At 49.6% G+C, this 17,905-nt stretch overlaps 5 protein-coding genes across 5 annotated transcripts; 3 read left to right on the top strand and 2 right to left on the bottom strand.

Moving 5' to 3' along the window:
- Positions 1-162: 162 nt before the first annotated feature.
- On the bottom strand, positions 163-2,432 carry N7471_012798 (Zn(II)2Cys6 transcription factor; the record flags this gene model as incomplete). Its single annotated transcript, XM_057285517.1, has 7 exons — positions 163-616; positions 677-826; positions 890-1,049; positions 1,102-1,276; positions 1,339-1,399; positions 1,454-2,239; positions 2,290-2,432. 7 exons carry the CDS (start codon positions 2,430-2,432, stop codon positions 163-165), a joined length of 1,929 nt encoding a protein of 642 aa, XP_057131783.1.
- A 260-nt stretch (positions 2,433-2,692) lies between these two features.
- On the top strand, positions 2,693-3,395 carry N7471_012797 (NuoB/complex I 20 kDa subunit family protein; the record flags this gene model as incomplete). Its single annotated transcript, XM_057285516.1, has 2 exons — positions 2,693-2,877; positions 2,945-3,395. The coding sequence occupies 2 exons, from the start codon at positions 2,693-2,695 to the stop codon at positions 3,393-3,395; spliced, it is 636 nt and encodes a 211-aa protein (XP_057131782.1).
- Positions 3,396-3,505: 110 nt separating this feature from the next.
- On the bottom strand, positions 3,506-6,876 carry N7471_012796 (DEAD/DEAH box helicase; the record flags this gene model as incomplete). The annotated part of the gene is made up of 9 exons (XM_057285515.1): positions 3,506-3,537; positions 3,604-3,718; positions 3,808-4,228; positions 4,347-4,793; positions 4,854-5,015; positions 5,063-5,234; positions 5,289-5,757; positions 5,810-5,992; positions 6,049-6,876. 9 exons carry the CDS (start codon positions 6,874-6,876, stop codon positions 3,506-3,508), a joined length of 2,829 nt encoding a protein of 942 aa, XP_057131781.1.
- A 2,703-nt stretch (positions 6,877-9,579) lies between these two features.
- On the top strand, positions 9,580-14,523 carry N7471_012795 (DNA-binding E3 ubiquitin-protein ligase SNT2; the record flags this gene model as incomplete). Its single annotated transcript, XM_057285514.1, has 2 exons — positions 9,580-10,126; positions 10,181-14,523. The coding sequence occupies 2 exons, from the start codon at positions 9,580-9,582 to the stop codon at positions 14,521-14,523; spliced, it is 4,890 nt and encodes a 1,629-aa protein (XP_057131780.1).
- Positions 14,524-15,187: 664 nt separating this feature from the next.
- N7471_012794 (NAD(P)H-quinone oxidoreductase) lies at positions 15,188-16,692 on the top strand. The gene is made up of 3 exons (XM_057285513.1): positions 15,188-15,290; positions 15,472-15,830; positions 15,890-16,692. Exons 1-3 carry the CDS (start codon positions 15,266-15,268, stop codon positions 16,514-16,516), a joined length of 1,011 nt encoding a protein of 336 aa, XP_057131779.1. The 5' UTR covers positions 15,188-15,265; the 3' UTR covers positions 16,517-16,692.
- The last annotated feature ends 1,213 nt before the right edge of the window (positions 16,693-17,905 follow it).

Below are 17,905 nucleotides of genomic sequence, written 5' to 3'. Positions count from 1 at the left end.
AGTATGAGAATGGCACTCGATCACTGCCTAACATTTGGTTTCTTGCTTTTGTTTTGTAGTTGTAGATTTACTAATAGTACATAGTCACTGTGACCGACGTGTATATACCGGAATTTCAAAGAGTCTTTTGGTAAGAAAGAGTTATCATATTTAGCAATACCACTAAGGATAAGATATATCATCTTCACAATAAGTTGTAGACTGAGAAGGCGAGTTCAAAAAGACATCTTCGAACAAATTTCCGAAAGGAAACGAGAAAGGAAACGCCAGGCCCATGGCGTCTTGGGGAATTTGATCAAGCAAACCTCCAGTGAGGTTGATACCACCAAGATTGCTTTCGTTACCAAGTTGACTCGGACCATTTTGCATCTCAGATCCTGTTTCTGGACGCTCTGGCACCCTCGCACCATCTTGCATGTGCACACCTGCCGAGTATCGCCTAAGCAGAGATTCATAAATCGGATAGTAGGCCGCAACTACCGGGAACCGATCTTGCAACTTGTCAAGTATCAGCATGCAGAAGCGGGCGCGATGTTGTGAGATCATTCGGACGCCAGTATCGCCTCTGTGGATGTTGGCTATGTAGATTGAGAGCACGGATAGCACGGGCGCCAGTCTGGACAGGTTTTAGCAAAACCGCCTAACAAAATTGGGGCTTGTTATCGATGAAACGTACATGCTAGCTGCGGCTGCGTATAGGAGATCTTTCGCCATGAGTATTTCGAGCATGTGGGAGATCTCTGTGCATATCTCGAATATTGGAGTGTCTGGCCCGGTATTGAGAGAGAACCTTGGGTTGCTCCGGTGCAAAATTAGTCGGTATTCCCTATAGATTCAGAGTCAGAATGGAGAGCGTCCGAAGAGCAGAGCCATTCGAAAGTTAACTTACTGGTATAGTATATGAGTCAATATAGCCCACTTGCTACTATTTGTTGACAAAGACTTGAATTCCGGGGGAAGGGATGAAGAGCACAAGGAAATTTGCTCTAAACAGATATCTTGTGAGTGACCAGTATCTTCGTCGAATTTAATAGTGAAGAATCGATCCACTGTAATATACGTCAGCAAGTATATTTCAAAACAGAATGATGGATGTCGAACCTGTCCGAGCTAGTTGCACAGCATTTATCGCAAAGGTATTTGCCTCATCGAGGTCTGTCTCTTGAGACTCACTGACTTGATCAAAATCTGCTTCCGACAGAGGGGGAACATTGCAAAGTCTTCCTTGTACATGTGGAGGACGATCGAGAAGCATAGACAGATTTATGTTCATGGCCTGGTTCAAAGTCAGACTGGTAATATAGACCTGGGGCTTGTTAGGAAATAACCGACATATACCATCCACCACAATCTTCGCCATAATTTTCGATCTTTCTCTTCGAGGCGGATATATGACTTTCTAGAATACCGATTAGTTACCCTTATTCCACGTTTGAGGGATGAGTGGACTCACGTTTGATGCAGTCCTAAGGCCTGTGCCATTCCCACAGAGATACCAACCCAGTACCAAGGGTCTTTGTGTTCTAGAAGACCACTCCACCAATAGCACATAAGAAAGGTAGCTTGGATGGTCACGATGGCATCGGTTTCATACCCAGAATCATAAAGTGCTTTGGCTCTCTGGTAAAAGGTGAGGCTTGCAGCGTATCGGGACCCGAATCCGGCATCAGCAATGACTGAATCCGAACAATATATAGTAGCAGCGAGGTAAATAGCATTCAAGAGCAAGTGCGAGAATTTGCCCTCCTCGAGAGAGACAAGAAACCTCGACCTATCAAGAATAGGTAGTGCGGCAAGTGAAAAATGGAAGTAAGCGTCGAGAAGGGCCCGACTGGTCTCTTGTGACGGGAGATCGAATGCGCCTTGGTTCTTAAGATGTTCGATAGTAGATACATGAATCCTTTCGATTTCCTGCGTCGTCGACCTGCCCAACTGGCCCAGCATTGCCCCGTGGAGATGGTCCTGAAGTGGACGAACATCCGTCGTACCCCCGAAAGGATTTCCGAATTGTTGGATCAAGTAGTTGAGATTAGAAGAATCTCCAACATATGGTGTTTTTCCGCTTGGTCCAAGGGCTGGGAAACATGGCTCTTGTTGTGGCTTATTTCCATCATCTTGAGCATGAGTGGCCAGAGGGGGGTTTGAACTCGTCACTCCTTCATATGGCACATTGCGAGAGGTCTCTGAAAGACTCCTGCTTGAACTTGTTTCAGTGGGTAGTAGAGGAAGCTTTCGTTTCCTAAATTCCGAATCAGTCCCGATATTATGGCTTGGGCTTTTGAATCCTACCGTCCACGGCGAGATATAATCAGCTCGCATTGGCGCCGGGCATTCCGGCAGTTGGAACATGCGACACCGTCACTGCGGTCACATTTGACCCGTCGGTCATGACACAGACGACAGGCGACTTTAACTGGAATGCTGCGCGGCATTTAACAATTGTGAAAGGCAGTTGCTGATTGTAGTAAGTTCGGCGTCTTGATTTCGGCGAAGTTGATGCACTTGGACCCACCAAGTCGCCGAATTTGGGTGTGTCTTATTGGCTGGCGGTTGAATATCTGCCTTTTGATTGGATGCTCAGCACTAGCTGTTTGGAAACAACTATGAAAGTTGTCTAAGAGGGAGAAGGTAACTGATTCTACCTTTTACACTTGACTTCCTGAGCTAGCAAAATATTCAGGTTTAGCTGGTGATGATGCCTCTGAATACATCCTCTCGAACCATGCTCCGTCGCTCTAATCCGAAGCAATGGTCACAATGTTTCTTGCCCACCATCGCAACGACGCGATACCTACGCACATCTTCAGAACCTAGCAGCTCAACATCTACACCCGTACCATTTGAAAGACAGAAAGATGGAGCGTCTGGGTATCTCCTGTATGTTTAATACCCAAATGCCAGCTTACAACCCGATTGATTTACTTCTAACATTTTTTACTACTAGGACGAAGGCAGATGAACTAGTTAACTGGGGAAGACAAGGCTCCCTATGGCCCTTATCATTCGGCCTAGCCTGCTGTGGAATTGAAATGATGCACACCTCAATGCCACGCTACGACCAGGATCGACTGGGCATTATTTTCCGAGCCTCGCCACGACAGGCCGATGTCATGATTGTCGCCGGCACGGTAGTCAATAAGATGGCACCGGCCGTGAGACAACTATATGACCAGATGCCGGAGCCGAAATGGGTGATTAGCATGGGAAGTTGTGCCAACGGCGGAGGATATTACCACTACAGCTACAATGTTGTACGCGGTGTGGACCGTATCGTGCCGGTGGATATTTATGTGCCTGGATGTCCGCCAACTGCAGAGGCGCTTCTGCAGGGGATTTTTCTTCTACAGAAGAAGATGCGCAGGACGCAGGTGACCAGGATGTGGTATAGGCGCTAAGCGAAGTTGAATTGGGTATATATATCATAACGAATTCCAAGGCTGGCACAGTCATGGAAGTTTGCGGGAACAATGCGCTCTATCTATGCAAGATGCCAAAAATGTGATGTTTATTCCTCCACCTCGATCTGCATCTCTCGTTCTGGAGATAATGCATGTCAGTATATCTCTGAAACAAATTCTCCATTCTCCATAAAGTACAACTTACCCCAGATCTTGATCGCATGCGCAATAATCGTCTCAGCCTTAACCAACAATTTCGCAGCATACCTCTCCGCCTCTGTCGGATAGAGCTGGCTTTTCTGCGCTTTGCGAGGATTGGCCTAAACACACCAGAGACATATTAGTACACGATCACACAAATAGTCTTCAAGAAGACACGCAAAAACAAAACCAAAAACCAAAAACCCACCATCATAAGAACAGGAACCAAATCCTTCGGCTCCGCCTCGGCCAAAGCCCTCAAATTCCTAAACCCATTATCCCTCAGCAAACGCGCCGTCCAACTCTTAACAAAAGTAACCTGGGCCATCTCGAGCAGATCCGCGCGCGCCCCAGCCTCAAGTCTATCACGCATATGATCCAAAACGGCAGCCATCATGCCCCAGTTCATGCGCTGGCAGAACTTGACGATGCCGGCGGCGAAGCCATGGCACTGCTGTGCCAGGGTTTGGACTGTGCCACGGGGGATTTTGTAGCGGTGGGCTATTGTTGAGAGGGGGACTTCGTTGCTGAGATCGCGGAGTTGGAAGGCTGTGTAGGCACGGCGGTAGATGCGGGCTTGTTTTATTAGGGTTGGGGTGGTTTCTTTTAGGGAGGCGCCTGATTGGACCCTGGTGATGGGGGTGTTAGTTTGGGGTTTGGGTTGGGTTGGATTGGGAGTGTGTAGAATCGTGGGGATATTATATATGCAGGGGGAATGGAATAGGGAGGAAGGAAGAGAAGGCGTACATTGTGTTGACGAAACCTGGTTGGACTCCGACAAATTGCAGAGCCCTTAGACCGCTCTCGTCTAGCCTGTCTAGTTGATCGCGGAAGATCTGCCAGTCGATGGGGGTGTTCATGGCTGCTTGGAGCGGGGTGAACATGTAGAATATGTGCATGTCACCGTCCATGACGAAGGCCTGTAATGCTCGTTTCAGCTCTTCGTGGACGAACAAGCCGTCTTCGGGTGAAAAGGCCGAGGCCACGACTGCCTGTCCTAATGGTGTGGCTTCGTAGGATTCATCGTCTCGAAAAATAAGAAGTTCTTCGTCGACTAGTTCCTGGAGAGCGGATCTCATGATGGTGTATGCGATCTTCTTGTCCAATGTGCGGTAAAGGAGCGTGCACCGAACATATTCTTTGATCGCCTCGCAGCCGGATACCAGTCCCGTTGCTACTGCTTCGAGTAAAGCCCTTTGGGGTGTGAGCGAATGCCTTAGGAACAAAAAATAGAGTTGAACGAGAAATACATACCGCTTGAGGCCTCTTTTCTCCGGTGCCAGGCAGCTCTCAATAGCTGGCATATCAGCGTCCAACAGATCGCAGACAGCCTGCATATCAGCTTTCACACAGATGAGGTAGGTTTCGCCGGCGTCGTCCTTGCCTTTGCGGCCAGCACGACCACACATTTGACGACTGTTTTTGTCAGCTTATACTCCTCATTCCAAGAAGAATGCACCTACAGCAAAGCTGGACCTACTAGTTCACGGCCCATGCGCGCACCGTTGATGATAACTCGTCTCGCCGGGAGGTTTACACCAGCGGCAAGGCTGCATGTGGCCACGAGGACTTTGATCACACCCTGGTCATAGGCCTGTGCAATTAGCTCCCGCTCTTCGGTGGTCATGCCAGCATCTAAGTGGTCATTAGTAAAGGTGGAAGCTCTATCATGGATATAAGAATACTAACTGTGAAACCCTGATCCTTTGATGATTGTTGTCTCCAAAGCCGGGTCCAGCCCACAAGCGAGGCTGCGCAGTTCTGCGAGAAGGTCGAGTCGCTTGTTCAACTCTTCCGGCTCCGCTGGCGGCATCGCTTCACCGATAGTCACGGCGTGGATTTGGCATGCGTGTCGGCTACCACAAAACACCAATGATCCAAACCCAGCGGCCGCGGTTTCGACTGCTAGCGCCACCATGGCATTTGTGGCGGAGTTGCTGAGCTGCTTGAAGGTAGAAGGTTCAATGGTTCGGTGGGGAGGGATAGTATCGTGCAAGGACGCAGCAGCAGTCAGCTTAGATGCCGTTTGGAACAATTGCCTCGAGGTTGCAGCTGGGTAGATGCCATTTTCATATACCAAGTATTCGTCGATGGGGATTGGCCTGTATGTAGAGATGTAGAACTTGGCGTTCATCCATTGTGCCAGCATCTCGGTGTTCTATATAGACGTTAGAGCAGTCTTTTACGGAAGGATTGAACCATAGACTCACAGAAAGCGTGGCACTCATCCCAACAATCTGGATGTCCTGCTGTAATAACAGCAACTTCGTGACCATCAATTCTAAGAGATAACCCCGGTGTTCGTCATCGAGCATGTGTAACTCGTCGAGAACCACGACTCCCAAGTCTCCAATGCTACACTCTTCAATCGCGCTGTTTATCAAGGAATTGGCCTAGGAAAAGGAATATCAGAGCTCTGCAAACAACACTGAACTTCAATCGTGCACACCTTCTCTATCGTACAAACGGCAATATCAGTATCAGCCCAAGTGGCCGTCGTCCGACTTCCACCAAAGAAGCCCGTCACCCTGATGTTCTTGTGCAATTTTTTCCATCGCCTGCGAGGGAATTTAGAGTCATCTTCATCATCATCCGGGATATTCCTTTCCACATCTTGCACAATGCGACGCATCCACTTGAGCTTCTCCTGAACCAAAGCAACGTAAGGCAAAACCAACAGCGCTTTACGCACTGGGTTTTCGATAATGCGTTTCAAAAGCAGAACATCCGCAACAAGGGACTTGCCACCGCCCGTCGGTGCCGTGTAAACCAAATGACGTTCACCGGAGAGCAAGCCCCTAGCCAGCAGACAAGATGCCTGCCACGGGTAAATACTGCTGACACCGAGTGCGGCAAAATTGGCTGTGAGAGCGGGCGGCAGACCATACTTTGGATTAGACAGGGAGAGCAAGGGATTCTGACTGGAAGGAGGGGCAGTCGCAGCCACAGCTTTTTGAGGATCATACAGGGATGGCTCCGCGCCCGCGCCCGCGCCGAGACGAATCTTGCTTGCGGTAAAGCGATGGACGGGGGCGGTTAGCAGATCTCGGGCAGACTGCAGCGGAAGTGATTCCAATATGGTGTCTGTATTAACATTTTGGTGGGGGAAAGTAGCTTGTTTTACGACTGGACCAGGTGGAATATCGGGAACCTGCTCTGTGGGCTCTGTTGAGGGTCGCTTCTGTCCTGCCACTGGCGCTACGTGATACGCCTGTCGGCGGACGATATCAATGGATGTCTGGAACCCGTGAGACTGGACTTGACCCGATGTCGACATGCCTGGAACACAGTTCGGCCCATTCGCCTGGGGAGGGGATAAATCCAGAATTGGATTTAATCAAAATTGGCCATCTCTCTGGATTTCAAAATGTTTGTTTTTTAATATTTGATGTTTGATGTTTCCCCATGTTTTTGTTTTATTCTACGCGGCTTAGTCTTTGTTGTTGCCTGAGGCATAGCAGATTATATCAGCCATTATGTCATCCACTCAGATCCCCGCGGACCCTGGGGCTGGGCCAGTGAGGTCTAACTTGATGTTCCTGAGAGACATCGCTGTGTTTTCAATAATGTGCGTATTGCGGGATTTTTTTACTCTTATTGCATGCTTCCATGCTCCCATGCTCTGCATGATTGAACTGTAGTTCCGATATGGCAACCCTGGAGTCCCTTGCTCGGGGACTACACCAGCCTTGTACAAGATCGTACTGATGTGGAAACTTATGTGGATGCCGTTCCTCCAAGCCCTGCCTTGATTAATGTCCACGGATTTGTAGAAACGCACAATAAACATAAAACCGATATTCGTAGCCCCATTCGTGTCAACGGATGCCTAGGAACATTTGGCGCAATTCCGTCCAATCTCGTGTGTCGTCGGGGCCGAGAGGGTCGGCTGACGATCTGGGGCCAACGGTGATGGATTTGCCTCAAGGCGGCTAGAAGACATCGTGGCATCCTCGGAACGTTCAACATACAACATCCACGTACGGAGCACATGTGGACTTATATTGACTCACACTCTCCGAGGGAAAATAAAAGAGCAAATTGGCTGGGGAAAAAAGAAAAAAAATATCCAAACATTATTTAGGTGCCTATCCCGAGACCAGGTACAGAATCTGAGACTCCGATCGGGGTGGCGGCGTCATGACGACTGTATCATGAGTCGCGCGTACCACCCACCTATGCATTAGGATTAGCAGGATTAGCAAACTTAGCAAGATTAGGAAGATTGTGAGGTTTCAGTATTGTATGGCGATCACACGGAATTCAGTCTCCATGCATCGTGGAATGTGATATATATCCCGATCTGTATTCTTATTTTTCCATCTCCCCTGGAAAAAGTTTCAAGAAAAGGATTCAAGTCAGGTTTGATACGAAGAGAGAACACCTTTCAGGCAGCATTTGAACCAATGGTAAAGGTTATAACTGTAATTGTCAGGCGGGATGGTTTGGATCTGTTGTTCCTCAAGAGGTCTGATCGCCGTATATATCTCCCAGATACACCTGATCTTACCTCAACCCTAGGTCAATTCATACTACTCTGTATGTCTACACATATACATGTAGTCATGTTATAACTATCCTCCATGAATTGACCCGATCCCATGAGTGGGTTTCCCAACGGAGTAAGCCGGCACGTTATACCCAAAGAGTTCAGACCTTCACGGTCCTCGGCCAGTTCTCGGCGGCGTCGATCGTCATTGGAGAGAAGGTTAAATTACCTACACATGTGTATATTATGATTACCCTGATACTCTGTACTCTGATCTTCTGCCCAAGTGTTAATACTCTCTATAGTCCCTCGATATCCGATAATCGCAAAGGACCCACAGTATTCTATTGTGCACGAATTTATAGATGATTCCCCCTTTTGCCTCTCCCGAGATTCATAGCCAATCCTGGTGTGTTTGGTCGCACAGGATCAGGCGAACGGGGAAAAAATCACCAAAATAGCAAAAATAGCAAATAGCCAAAAGGTACTGTCCATGTATCTTGTATTTTTATTTTCCAATATCAGTCCACATAAACTGTTCCTAGATAGAGAGCTCAAACCAGACCTCAACCATATAACATCATTTTTGAAGATGTTCTGATTATACACGTTTCCCGCATACCAGCATTCCTCTTACAGTGTGCTCCCTACCCCGACCCCGATAGAAAATATTCAGTAGATCGAGCAAGGGAGGTCCAAAAGAGGTTTTGGTTTCTTTTGGTTCCCATGTCCTTAGGGATCCGTCATATTAACATATTGGGACTAGGGGCCAGGTCGGGATCCTCGACACTCTCTTTTCTTTCTTTTTCCTTTTTCCCTTTCCCTTTCTTCTTCCCCTTCCCCATTCCCCGTTGGGCTATATCGCCTTTTTTTCCCGCTAAATCACCTTTGACCCGCTTCTCCCGACCCATATCCCTCCCTCCACTCTATCTACTCTTCTCTCTTCTCTTCACTCTCTCCTCTATTCTATTCTTCTATTCTCCTATTCTCTTGATTTCATTCCCTTTTTCTATTTCTATTCATTTATGTAAGTTCCTACTCTCCCCGTCTCATCAATAATTCCTCTATTCCCCCCCCCCACCCCCCCAATATCTATTGTTGGCATGTCCCCTATCAATGTTGTTCTATCCGGATTGTTCTTGATATCGGAACACCCTTCACCCCTGCAGAGAAATAAGATCTGACACGGTCCACTCTTTGTCTTTCCCACTTTTTTTCGGTTTTCCCCTTCGCAACTCCCTGAAGTTCTTCGTACCGGTGAAATCCCATGTCCACTTACCCGTATTTTGAGATTTTCGCCCTTCCCACTTTCAACTTGCATTCTCCCGTTGAACCTGTTCTCTCCCGCGTTTTCTAAAGTTCCAACATTTGAAGATTTACGAGTTCCCACTAATCACCCGCCACAGCTACCCTTTGGGCTTTATATTTCTTCTATCATCTTCTTCCCTATTCACTCTTCATTTGCCAGTGGATGACTAAGGAACTCCCTCAATGACCACTCCCAACTCTCCGGAGGCAGTGGCCGATTCGGCTAACGGCTCCGCCACCGCGTATGGCACGCGATCGAGAGGCCGTAATGCCCCTCGGCCAAATTACGCCGAGGACCGTGACCTGGACGCGGATATTGATCACTCTGCGCCAAACTCAAAGTCAGCCAAACGGAATAGTGGCGTGGCACTCAACAGCATTGTCAACGGCGCTAATATTGATGAGAAGACCTCATCGGCGCAACCACGTAAGAGCCTGACCAATGGCCAGACCGCAAATGGACCGGCAAAAGATGCCATTCCTGGCACCTCTTCATTTTCCGCCAGACCGGATGATGTGAATGGATCTAATTTGAGAAAACGCAAACAACCCGCCAGCACGCCAAATTCAACCCCCAACTCGGGCGGTGCTGTGAAGAAGATCTTCACCTCCCCTCCATGCGATTCGGAGGAGGGTTATTTCACCAATATGATGAGCTTCGAAAACTCCGGGCCCTATCTGCAAGATGGCCAATTAATAGCCGATGATGGCACCACTTTTGCTCTCAATGGTTAGCCTCCACTTCCTTCAAAGTGATTATTACGAAACTAATCATTTTTTATAGACCATGTTTATTTAATTTGCGAACCTCCGGGTGAGCCATATTATCTAGCGCGCATCATGGAATTTCTTCCATCCAAAACCAAGCCGGGTGGCTTCATTGAGGCGATGAGAGTCAACTGGTACTACCGCCCACGAGATATCCAGCGCCATTCTCCTGACACTCGGTTTGTTTTTGCTTCAATGCACTCTGACACCTGCCCTCTTTCTTCACTACGGGGCAAGTGTGAAATTCGACACGTGTCAGAGATTGAGGACCTTAGTTGTTACAAGAAGACGAGGAACAGCTTCTGGTACGACAAAATGTTCGACCGATATATCCATCGTCTTTACGATGTCATTCCGACTAAAGATATCATTAATGTTCCGGGAAACGTCAAGAAGGTTCTCGACGAACGCTGGAGATTCATTCTTGTCGAGATCGGCAAGGGGAAAGAATTGACGGGTGCCGTCAAGACTTGCAAGCGATGCCGTTTATACGCCGCAAACTCCGAATCAGTGGACTGCGCAGTTTGCAATTCAACATATCACATGCATTGTGTACGACCCGCCTTGACTAAGAAACCCGCTCGAGGCTTTGCTTGGGCTTGTGCCGCTTGCAGCCGTGCCCAAGAGCGCAAACTCGAGGCACGCAACACACCTTTAACTGGCAGCATCCGAACAGACGGCGAGGATGTGATCATGGAAGAAGAGGAGGAAGAGGATCCTCATAATCATGCGAATGGTATAGCAAACGGTACCTCCGCCAGCACTCCCGGAGCCGAGGAAGATTCCATGCCTCAGCCCGCAACCGTGGAACAGATCGCACAGGCCAAAATGTGGCCTTATCGATACCTGGGTATTCACTGCCGCGTGGAGGATGCTCTGGATTACGATGATCGAATTTACCCCCGAGCTAGCTCACGTATAGGAACTCGACACCAGGCACTGGTCCCCGCTTGGCCAGGCCGTGCAGTTGAATATGTGAAGCCACTGGATGCGAAGAAGAAATCAAAGGTTCCCGGTGGCAAAAAGGACGGCAAGCTCTCTAAGGATGCGCAGGCAGCAATGGAAGCTGCAAAGCACGAGAGGGCAAACCGACCGAAGTGGGTTCAAGATGAGCCAGTGGGCTACGTGCATCGTGGTCTGGATGAACCGGTCGCAATCAACGGAAAGCAGGCGCGCACAGCCGAACTTCAATTCAAAATGCCCAGTGCTGATCAGATCCCCACCCGCGGCGAAGATGATGCACCGGGCTCTCATTTAAGCGATGCGGATCGAGAAAAATTCATCGACGACTACATGCGCCAAGCCAAGGAACTGGCCCCTGGTATTGGGGTTGAGAAATACTCCACGAATTTCCTCGACAAAGCCCTTGCACTTCTTTACTCTGAGAGCTTTGATGTTCAGGCCGCTCTTGCTAAGCTGAAGAAAACCAACAAGTACAAGGATCTTAAGGAGCCACACATTCGGCCGGAGGAGCTCAAGCTATTCGAACAGGGTGTTGCCAAATATGGATCTGAATGGCGCAATATCATGAAGCACGTCAAGACTGTCCATATCTATCAGATCGTCCGTTTCTACTACATGTGGAAGAAAACCCCCAGCGGTCGGAAGATTTGGGGCAGTTATGAAGGCAGACGTGGCAAGAAGGAGGTACGCCGCCACAGCGTAATTTCATCCAAACTCCTCGACGACGTGGCCGATGATCATGATGATTCGGCCTTTGACTCCGAGAAAGCCATTGTCCAGAAGCGTGGATTCCATTGCAAGTTCTGCTCCACCCGCCATTCGCGACAGTGGCGCCGTGCACCCCTAGTTCCACCAGGCACCGTTATTCCGTCTGAGCCCTCAAACAAGAAAGACAAGGGCCCCATGCTTACCGTTGCGCTCTGTCTGCGCTGCGCTCTGCTTTGGCGGAAGTACGGGATTCATTATGAGGATGTTGACGAGGTGGCGAAGAGGATTGCAAGCAGCGGTAACAAGTCATGGCGACGCCGCATCGACGAGGAAATGCTCGCGCAACTGATTGTAGCTACCGAAACTCCGTTCGTGATCACGCCTGCTACGGCAACCACGGCTACCACGATGGGCATTCCGCTTGATACAAACCCTCGACTCTTGATGGAAGGAAAGGCGGAAGCAAAGGTGGAAGGAAAGGTGGATCTGACAAAAAAGAAGACCAAGGAAACACCCACTCCTTCAACCGCGACATCTGTTGAACCTATGCCGAAGAAGAAGATGGCCCCCGAGAAAGTGGTGGAAGCTCCACCGATTGTTCCCGACCCGCCAAAGGCCAAGACTCTTCCTTGTTCCATCTGCAGCCAAGTCGAACCTTCGGGCGAAGAGCATCTTTCATGTCGGGATTGCCGTCTTACAGTCCATCGCAATTGCTACGGTGTGCGGGATTCGCGCCCCGGCAACAAATGGCTGTGTGATATGTGCTCCAACGACCGCACTCCCTCGATTTCTACAAACTACACATGTGTTCTTTGCCCAGTCTCATGGACCGAGCACGACCTCATGGAGACTCCAAAGAACAACTCCCGGAAGAAGACTGAGCGTGACAAGGAAAAGGAGCGTATGGAGAAGGAGATGGTTGCCGAGGCGATCAAGCTTTATCGCCAGCGACAGGAGGCCGTTGGCAAGCCTGTCGGTCCTCGGGAACCCCTGAAGCGTACTGCAGGCAACAACTGGGCCCACGTGCTCTGCACCTTGTGGACCCCGGAGTTGAAGTACGGCGATGCAGAGGAGCTTGAGCCTGCGGAAGGATTCGGATCTATTCCCAAGGAGCGGTGGCGCGAGACGTGTAAGGTCTGCAAGTCAAGTAAGGGCGCATGTGTGCCATGTAGCTTTGCTGGCTGCAATGCTCACTTCCACGTGGGCTGTGCTTTCCAAGCACACTACCGGTTCGGCTTCGATATCACACCTGTCAAGAGCTCACGCCGCGACAGCATGCGAGCTATCCGCCTGGGCGAAGATATTGGAGCAGCAACACCTGCTGTTTACTGTCCAAATCACAACGTGCCGACTGTTCTGCACGAAATCGGTGAGCAGACGAACCAGGACCATCTAAACGCTCTCCAGTTGTTTGCCCAGACCTACAAGCAGGCCGATCTTACCCTTACTGGAACCGTTCGCAAAGCGGCGTACATGCATCAATCTGTTGGAGCTCCCCCACATCCTTCCACCAATGTGAACCGCCGGGCTTCGACAAGTACTACGCCAGCTTCTAAGGATACCCACAAAGTTCAGCCGGCTCTGGAGGAAGTGACTGAAGATCCGATGGACATCGATACCGACAACCATGTTGCACCGCGACCGGCTGCTTCTGGCGTGGAGACCAAGGAAACTAACCGCAAATGTGTTCGCTGCGCCACCGGCTTTAGTCCCAGGTGGTGGGCCATTGGGCGACGACCTCCCATGGCCAATGGCTCAGGACACCCTCATCATCCGCCTCAAGGTGCCTTCTCCCAACACAATGGAGATTCTTGCGAATTGGCATACGAATGTCATAAATGCCACTTGAAGAATCCGGCGCCTCCTCCACCTCCGCCTGTACCAGAGCCTACGCCCGACCAGCGGCCTTCGCCTTACACTGCTCAACGTCCCATGATACCCACTTCACGAATGCCCAGTCATGCAGGTCATCCAAGCCATGCAGGCCATACATTTTTGCCGCACCCACATCCACACCAACACCCACATCCTCCTCCTCCCCCTGGCGGTGTGCTTGGGCGGCCGATGCCTCCCGCTCACCCACCCAGCGGACTCCCCGGACCAGGATACACTGGACCATATGAGCAACGCCACACGCCTGACATCGGTCTTCGCAACGGGATGTCGCCGTCTCCTTATCCCCCAGCACAGCCACCTCCCAATCATATGACCAACTATCCGCCACCCCATCCCGCAGGACCACCACCTCAACACTACACCAGCGCTGGGCCTTCGGGACCACCGCCGCCGTATTCCACCCATCAGAGCCCGTATGGCCCTGTGCCATCCCGCTCGCCGCATCTTTCGCAGCCACCGCCGCGATCATATGCAGCGTCCGCATCCCCTCCAATCGTGCAAGCGACAACGATCAACCGATCACCCCAGACCTCGCTGAGCGCCCTCAATGGCGGCCCGCCTCATCGCATGTACTCTGTCGATCGTGTTGTAGCAGCTCCCTCTCACTCACCACCAGTGACGCAGGCACTTATTGACCCGCGGGGGCCCACCGCCACCCCTCCCACTCGACCGGAAGGTACACCACCTTCCCTGATGGGCGGGCCACCAAGCAATCGACACGCCGGGGTCAATGGCACAGCGGCCGGGACCGGAGCGAGCGCAAGCCCATCGCTAAAGAACCTTCTCTCATAACGATATCCCCGCACGAGTGCTCATAATTGAGTTGTATGATAGTGACCTATGTCCTTTCCTATTTGCTTTTTACTGCTACTGCATATGCATGCCACGGCATCCCATGAACAAAAAGTGTGTCCAGGGTTGGGCTTGTTTTCTGGTGTGTTTTCTCTTTGTTTTCTCTTTGTTTTCTTTTCTTTCCAGCCACCGAGATCCCGAGCCTTTCCAGCCGGTTGATCTACCTGTCGGCCACCATCTTTCGCACTTTCTGCTTTCTTCTTTTCTTATGTGTTTGTTATTTTTCTGGCGTCTTGAATTACGGCAGGAAAACCCCCGTGGAGTCTGTTATGGAGCGGTTGGAGGGCTTGATATTGTCGAAAATCATGGATTGCATGGAGTAGGACTGGCCACTTTATGATTGATATTACCATTACCCATTATTTCCAGCTAGATGTTGTTTAGCATTGCTACAATCTACATTTTCTTTCTGATTCTTTTACACTTGTACACTACCCATGCCGAACAACCGTACATTATCCACTCGGTTGTCCGGCATGGATTTTATTAGAAACCCTCTCAATGGGGACGGTAGACCTCGGAAACTGGCGATGCTGACAAATGCCGATCAAATTCCCCGATGCGGTCAGCTCGTCATAGGTATGTAACTGGATCGCTGTTAGCTTCTGGGAATATATAAAAGATACCTTCTGGAAATATTTGCATTGAAAACATCCATCGAACACTGTACATATCACTCAAGATGAGCGACACCATGCGAGCTATCGGTAAGTGAGCGCGGGGTTGAAGAACATCCCCCCACCTGATATCATCTACATCTTGGAAGCATTGAGGATCATACACTGATATCAATCCAACTGCCCTTCGTTTCACTGCCTCACTCTCTTTCCTCTATATTCACACCTCAAACTCCATACAATGTCAACACCAAAACTAACAAGCCCCCAGGCATCAAAGGCGACAAAGGCCCCGCAACAAGCCTCTTCATCGACCAGATCGCCAAGCCCACCGCCACAGAAGGCCAAGCTATCATCAAGATCCGGGCCTTCGGCCTGAACCGCATGGACCTGCTCCAGCGCGAGGGTCTATACCCCCTCCCACCCCAAGCACCCGCAACCATGGGCGTCGAGTTCTCCGGCGTGATCGAGAGCTTCGGACCAGACGGACACGAAGACTTCAAGATCGGAGATGAAGTATTCGGTCTTGCATACGGCGGCGCCTACGCAGAGTACATTGTCGTCTCGAGTCACATGCTAGTGCACAAGCCGAAAGAGCTATCCTGGGAAGAGGCAGCCGGAGTCCCAGAGGTGCGCACACACAATCAATCATCTATCTAGAACGAATCCTAGCTAACCACCACCCACAGACCTGGATCACAGCCTCGCAAGCCCTCTTCCTAATCGGCGAATTCCAATCCGGCCAAAGCGTCCTCTGGCACGCCGGCGCCTCCTCAGTCTCAATCTCCGGAATCCAACTCGCGAAAGCCGCCGGCGCAAAAGCCATCTACGCCACAGCGGGCTCGCAAGAGAAAATCGACTTTCTCGAAAAAGAGCTCGGCGTGACAAAAGCCTTCAACTACAAAACCCAAGACTGGGCGGCAGAGATCCAGACCGCTACCTCTGGCGCGGGCGTGAATCTAACCGTGGACTTCATCGGCGCGACGTATTTCCAGGGAAATCTGACTGTGGCGGCGCGCGACAGTCGGATTGTGCTGCTGGGCCTTATGGGTGGCAGTAAGTTGCCTGCGGGTGTTGATATTGGGGCGTTGCTGTTTAAGCGTGTGCGGATTGAGGGGAGCACGCTGCGCAGTCGGGATCTGGAGTACCAGCGGAAATTGCGCGATACGCTTGTTGAGCACGCGTTGCCGCAGTTTGTGGATGGGACGTTTAAGGTTTTTGTGGAGAAGGTGTTTCCGTTTGAGGGGATTGAGGAGGCGCATAAGTTGCTTGAGAGTAACACTACTAAGGGGAAGATTATTTGTGTTTTTGAGTAGACGCAACCTTCCAAGATTGGACATGGTACATGGTACATAGTACATATAACTAGTTATGTGGAATAGTATGTACAATATATTCCAAGTCTATGTCCAAAATCTGATACTTGGTGATAGCCAAGAGATCGACAAAGTAAACCCCACCCTTGCCATTTGCAGAATACAGAATATGCTAAGTATTGTAACCTTACGGAGTACTAGTAGACCTTGTAGGTTGAAAGTACCTAGGTACACATGCAGCAATCCCCGTCTCGTGTCGGTGATTGGCCAGGGTCCCCTCCCAATCACATGGAACCGATCAACAGCTGAACCGTGGATGACAGGGAAATTAGGCATGATTGCTCAGCCATATTAGCCATATTAGCCATATTAGCCATATACGTTCGTCCTGCCATACCACCTATATGTATATCTTTGCATAGATTTGAGGTAATACATATGTATGTACTTAATATAGATAATAACTAACACTGTGTCAAGTTAAAGATACTGAATGCATGCAATTGTACCTCCTGCAGGTGATCCATTTCTGGAAGTGGAGAACGGCCAGCCGACTAATCAGCAGTCGATGAGATCACCTCGGATTATTTGGTATTCCGTCAGATTTGGCCCCAAATGGGGCCCAAACGCCCTATCCACTCTTTTTTTTGCTTTTTGCTTTTTTTTTCGATCCTGCAGAGTGTGACAGTGTATTTATATCTATGTAGTTTTACAAGATGGTACTTATAATGTAGCATAAATTACTTAGCATGTTGTAATATAAGTAAATATACATTCGTCTACATATATGTCATTCTAACTATGGATATATGTATATATGCCCAGGTATTTATCTAAATTTCTTAGTTATCTAGTGCATAGCCACCCCAGTACCGCCCAGGTGCCCAGGTGTATTGTGTTACAGAATCTGCGCTTACTAACCCGCTGACCTTCTAGAAAAAAGAAAAAAAAAGAGAGGCGTCATTGGGTCCACTGGCTACGATCGGAGGCTCTGCCAGAGAAGATGGTATAATTTGGAGAATAGAAGGAGATATAATATATAGATGGTTAGTTGCTTATAATAGCGTAGATAGAGACTAAAAACATACTAATATTAATCCCTACCATGTAGGTAAAATGCAATACAGTAAGTAGTAACTGTAACCAACTAAGATTACTTGAGGATCATCCCGTCCCGCCCCAAGGCCTTCTGGAAGGAGGAAAGAAGCCCCTTCCCCGTGTTCGCCCCTCCACTGTCCTCAGCTTTGGGTGTTTTTGATCTTTTACAACTTCTTTATTTCTCCTCTTTCTTCCCTTTTCATCCTTTTCTTTGTTGATCTCACCGCTAAACGCTAACACGCTACACACCATGTCGAACTGACGCCCTTTTCCGCTTCACCCTTTCCTGTT

The sequence above is a fragment of the Penicillium samsonianum genome (assembly GCF_028829775.1).
Source record: "Penicillium samsonianum strain IBT 33392 chromosome Unknown utg000007l_segment0_segment0, whole genome shotgun sequence".
NCBI lineage: Eukaryota > Fungi > Ascomycota > Eurotiomycetes > Eurotiales > Aspergillaceae > Penicillium > Penicillium samsonianum.
This window is presented reverse-complemented; position numbering and strand designations above follow the sequence as displayed.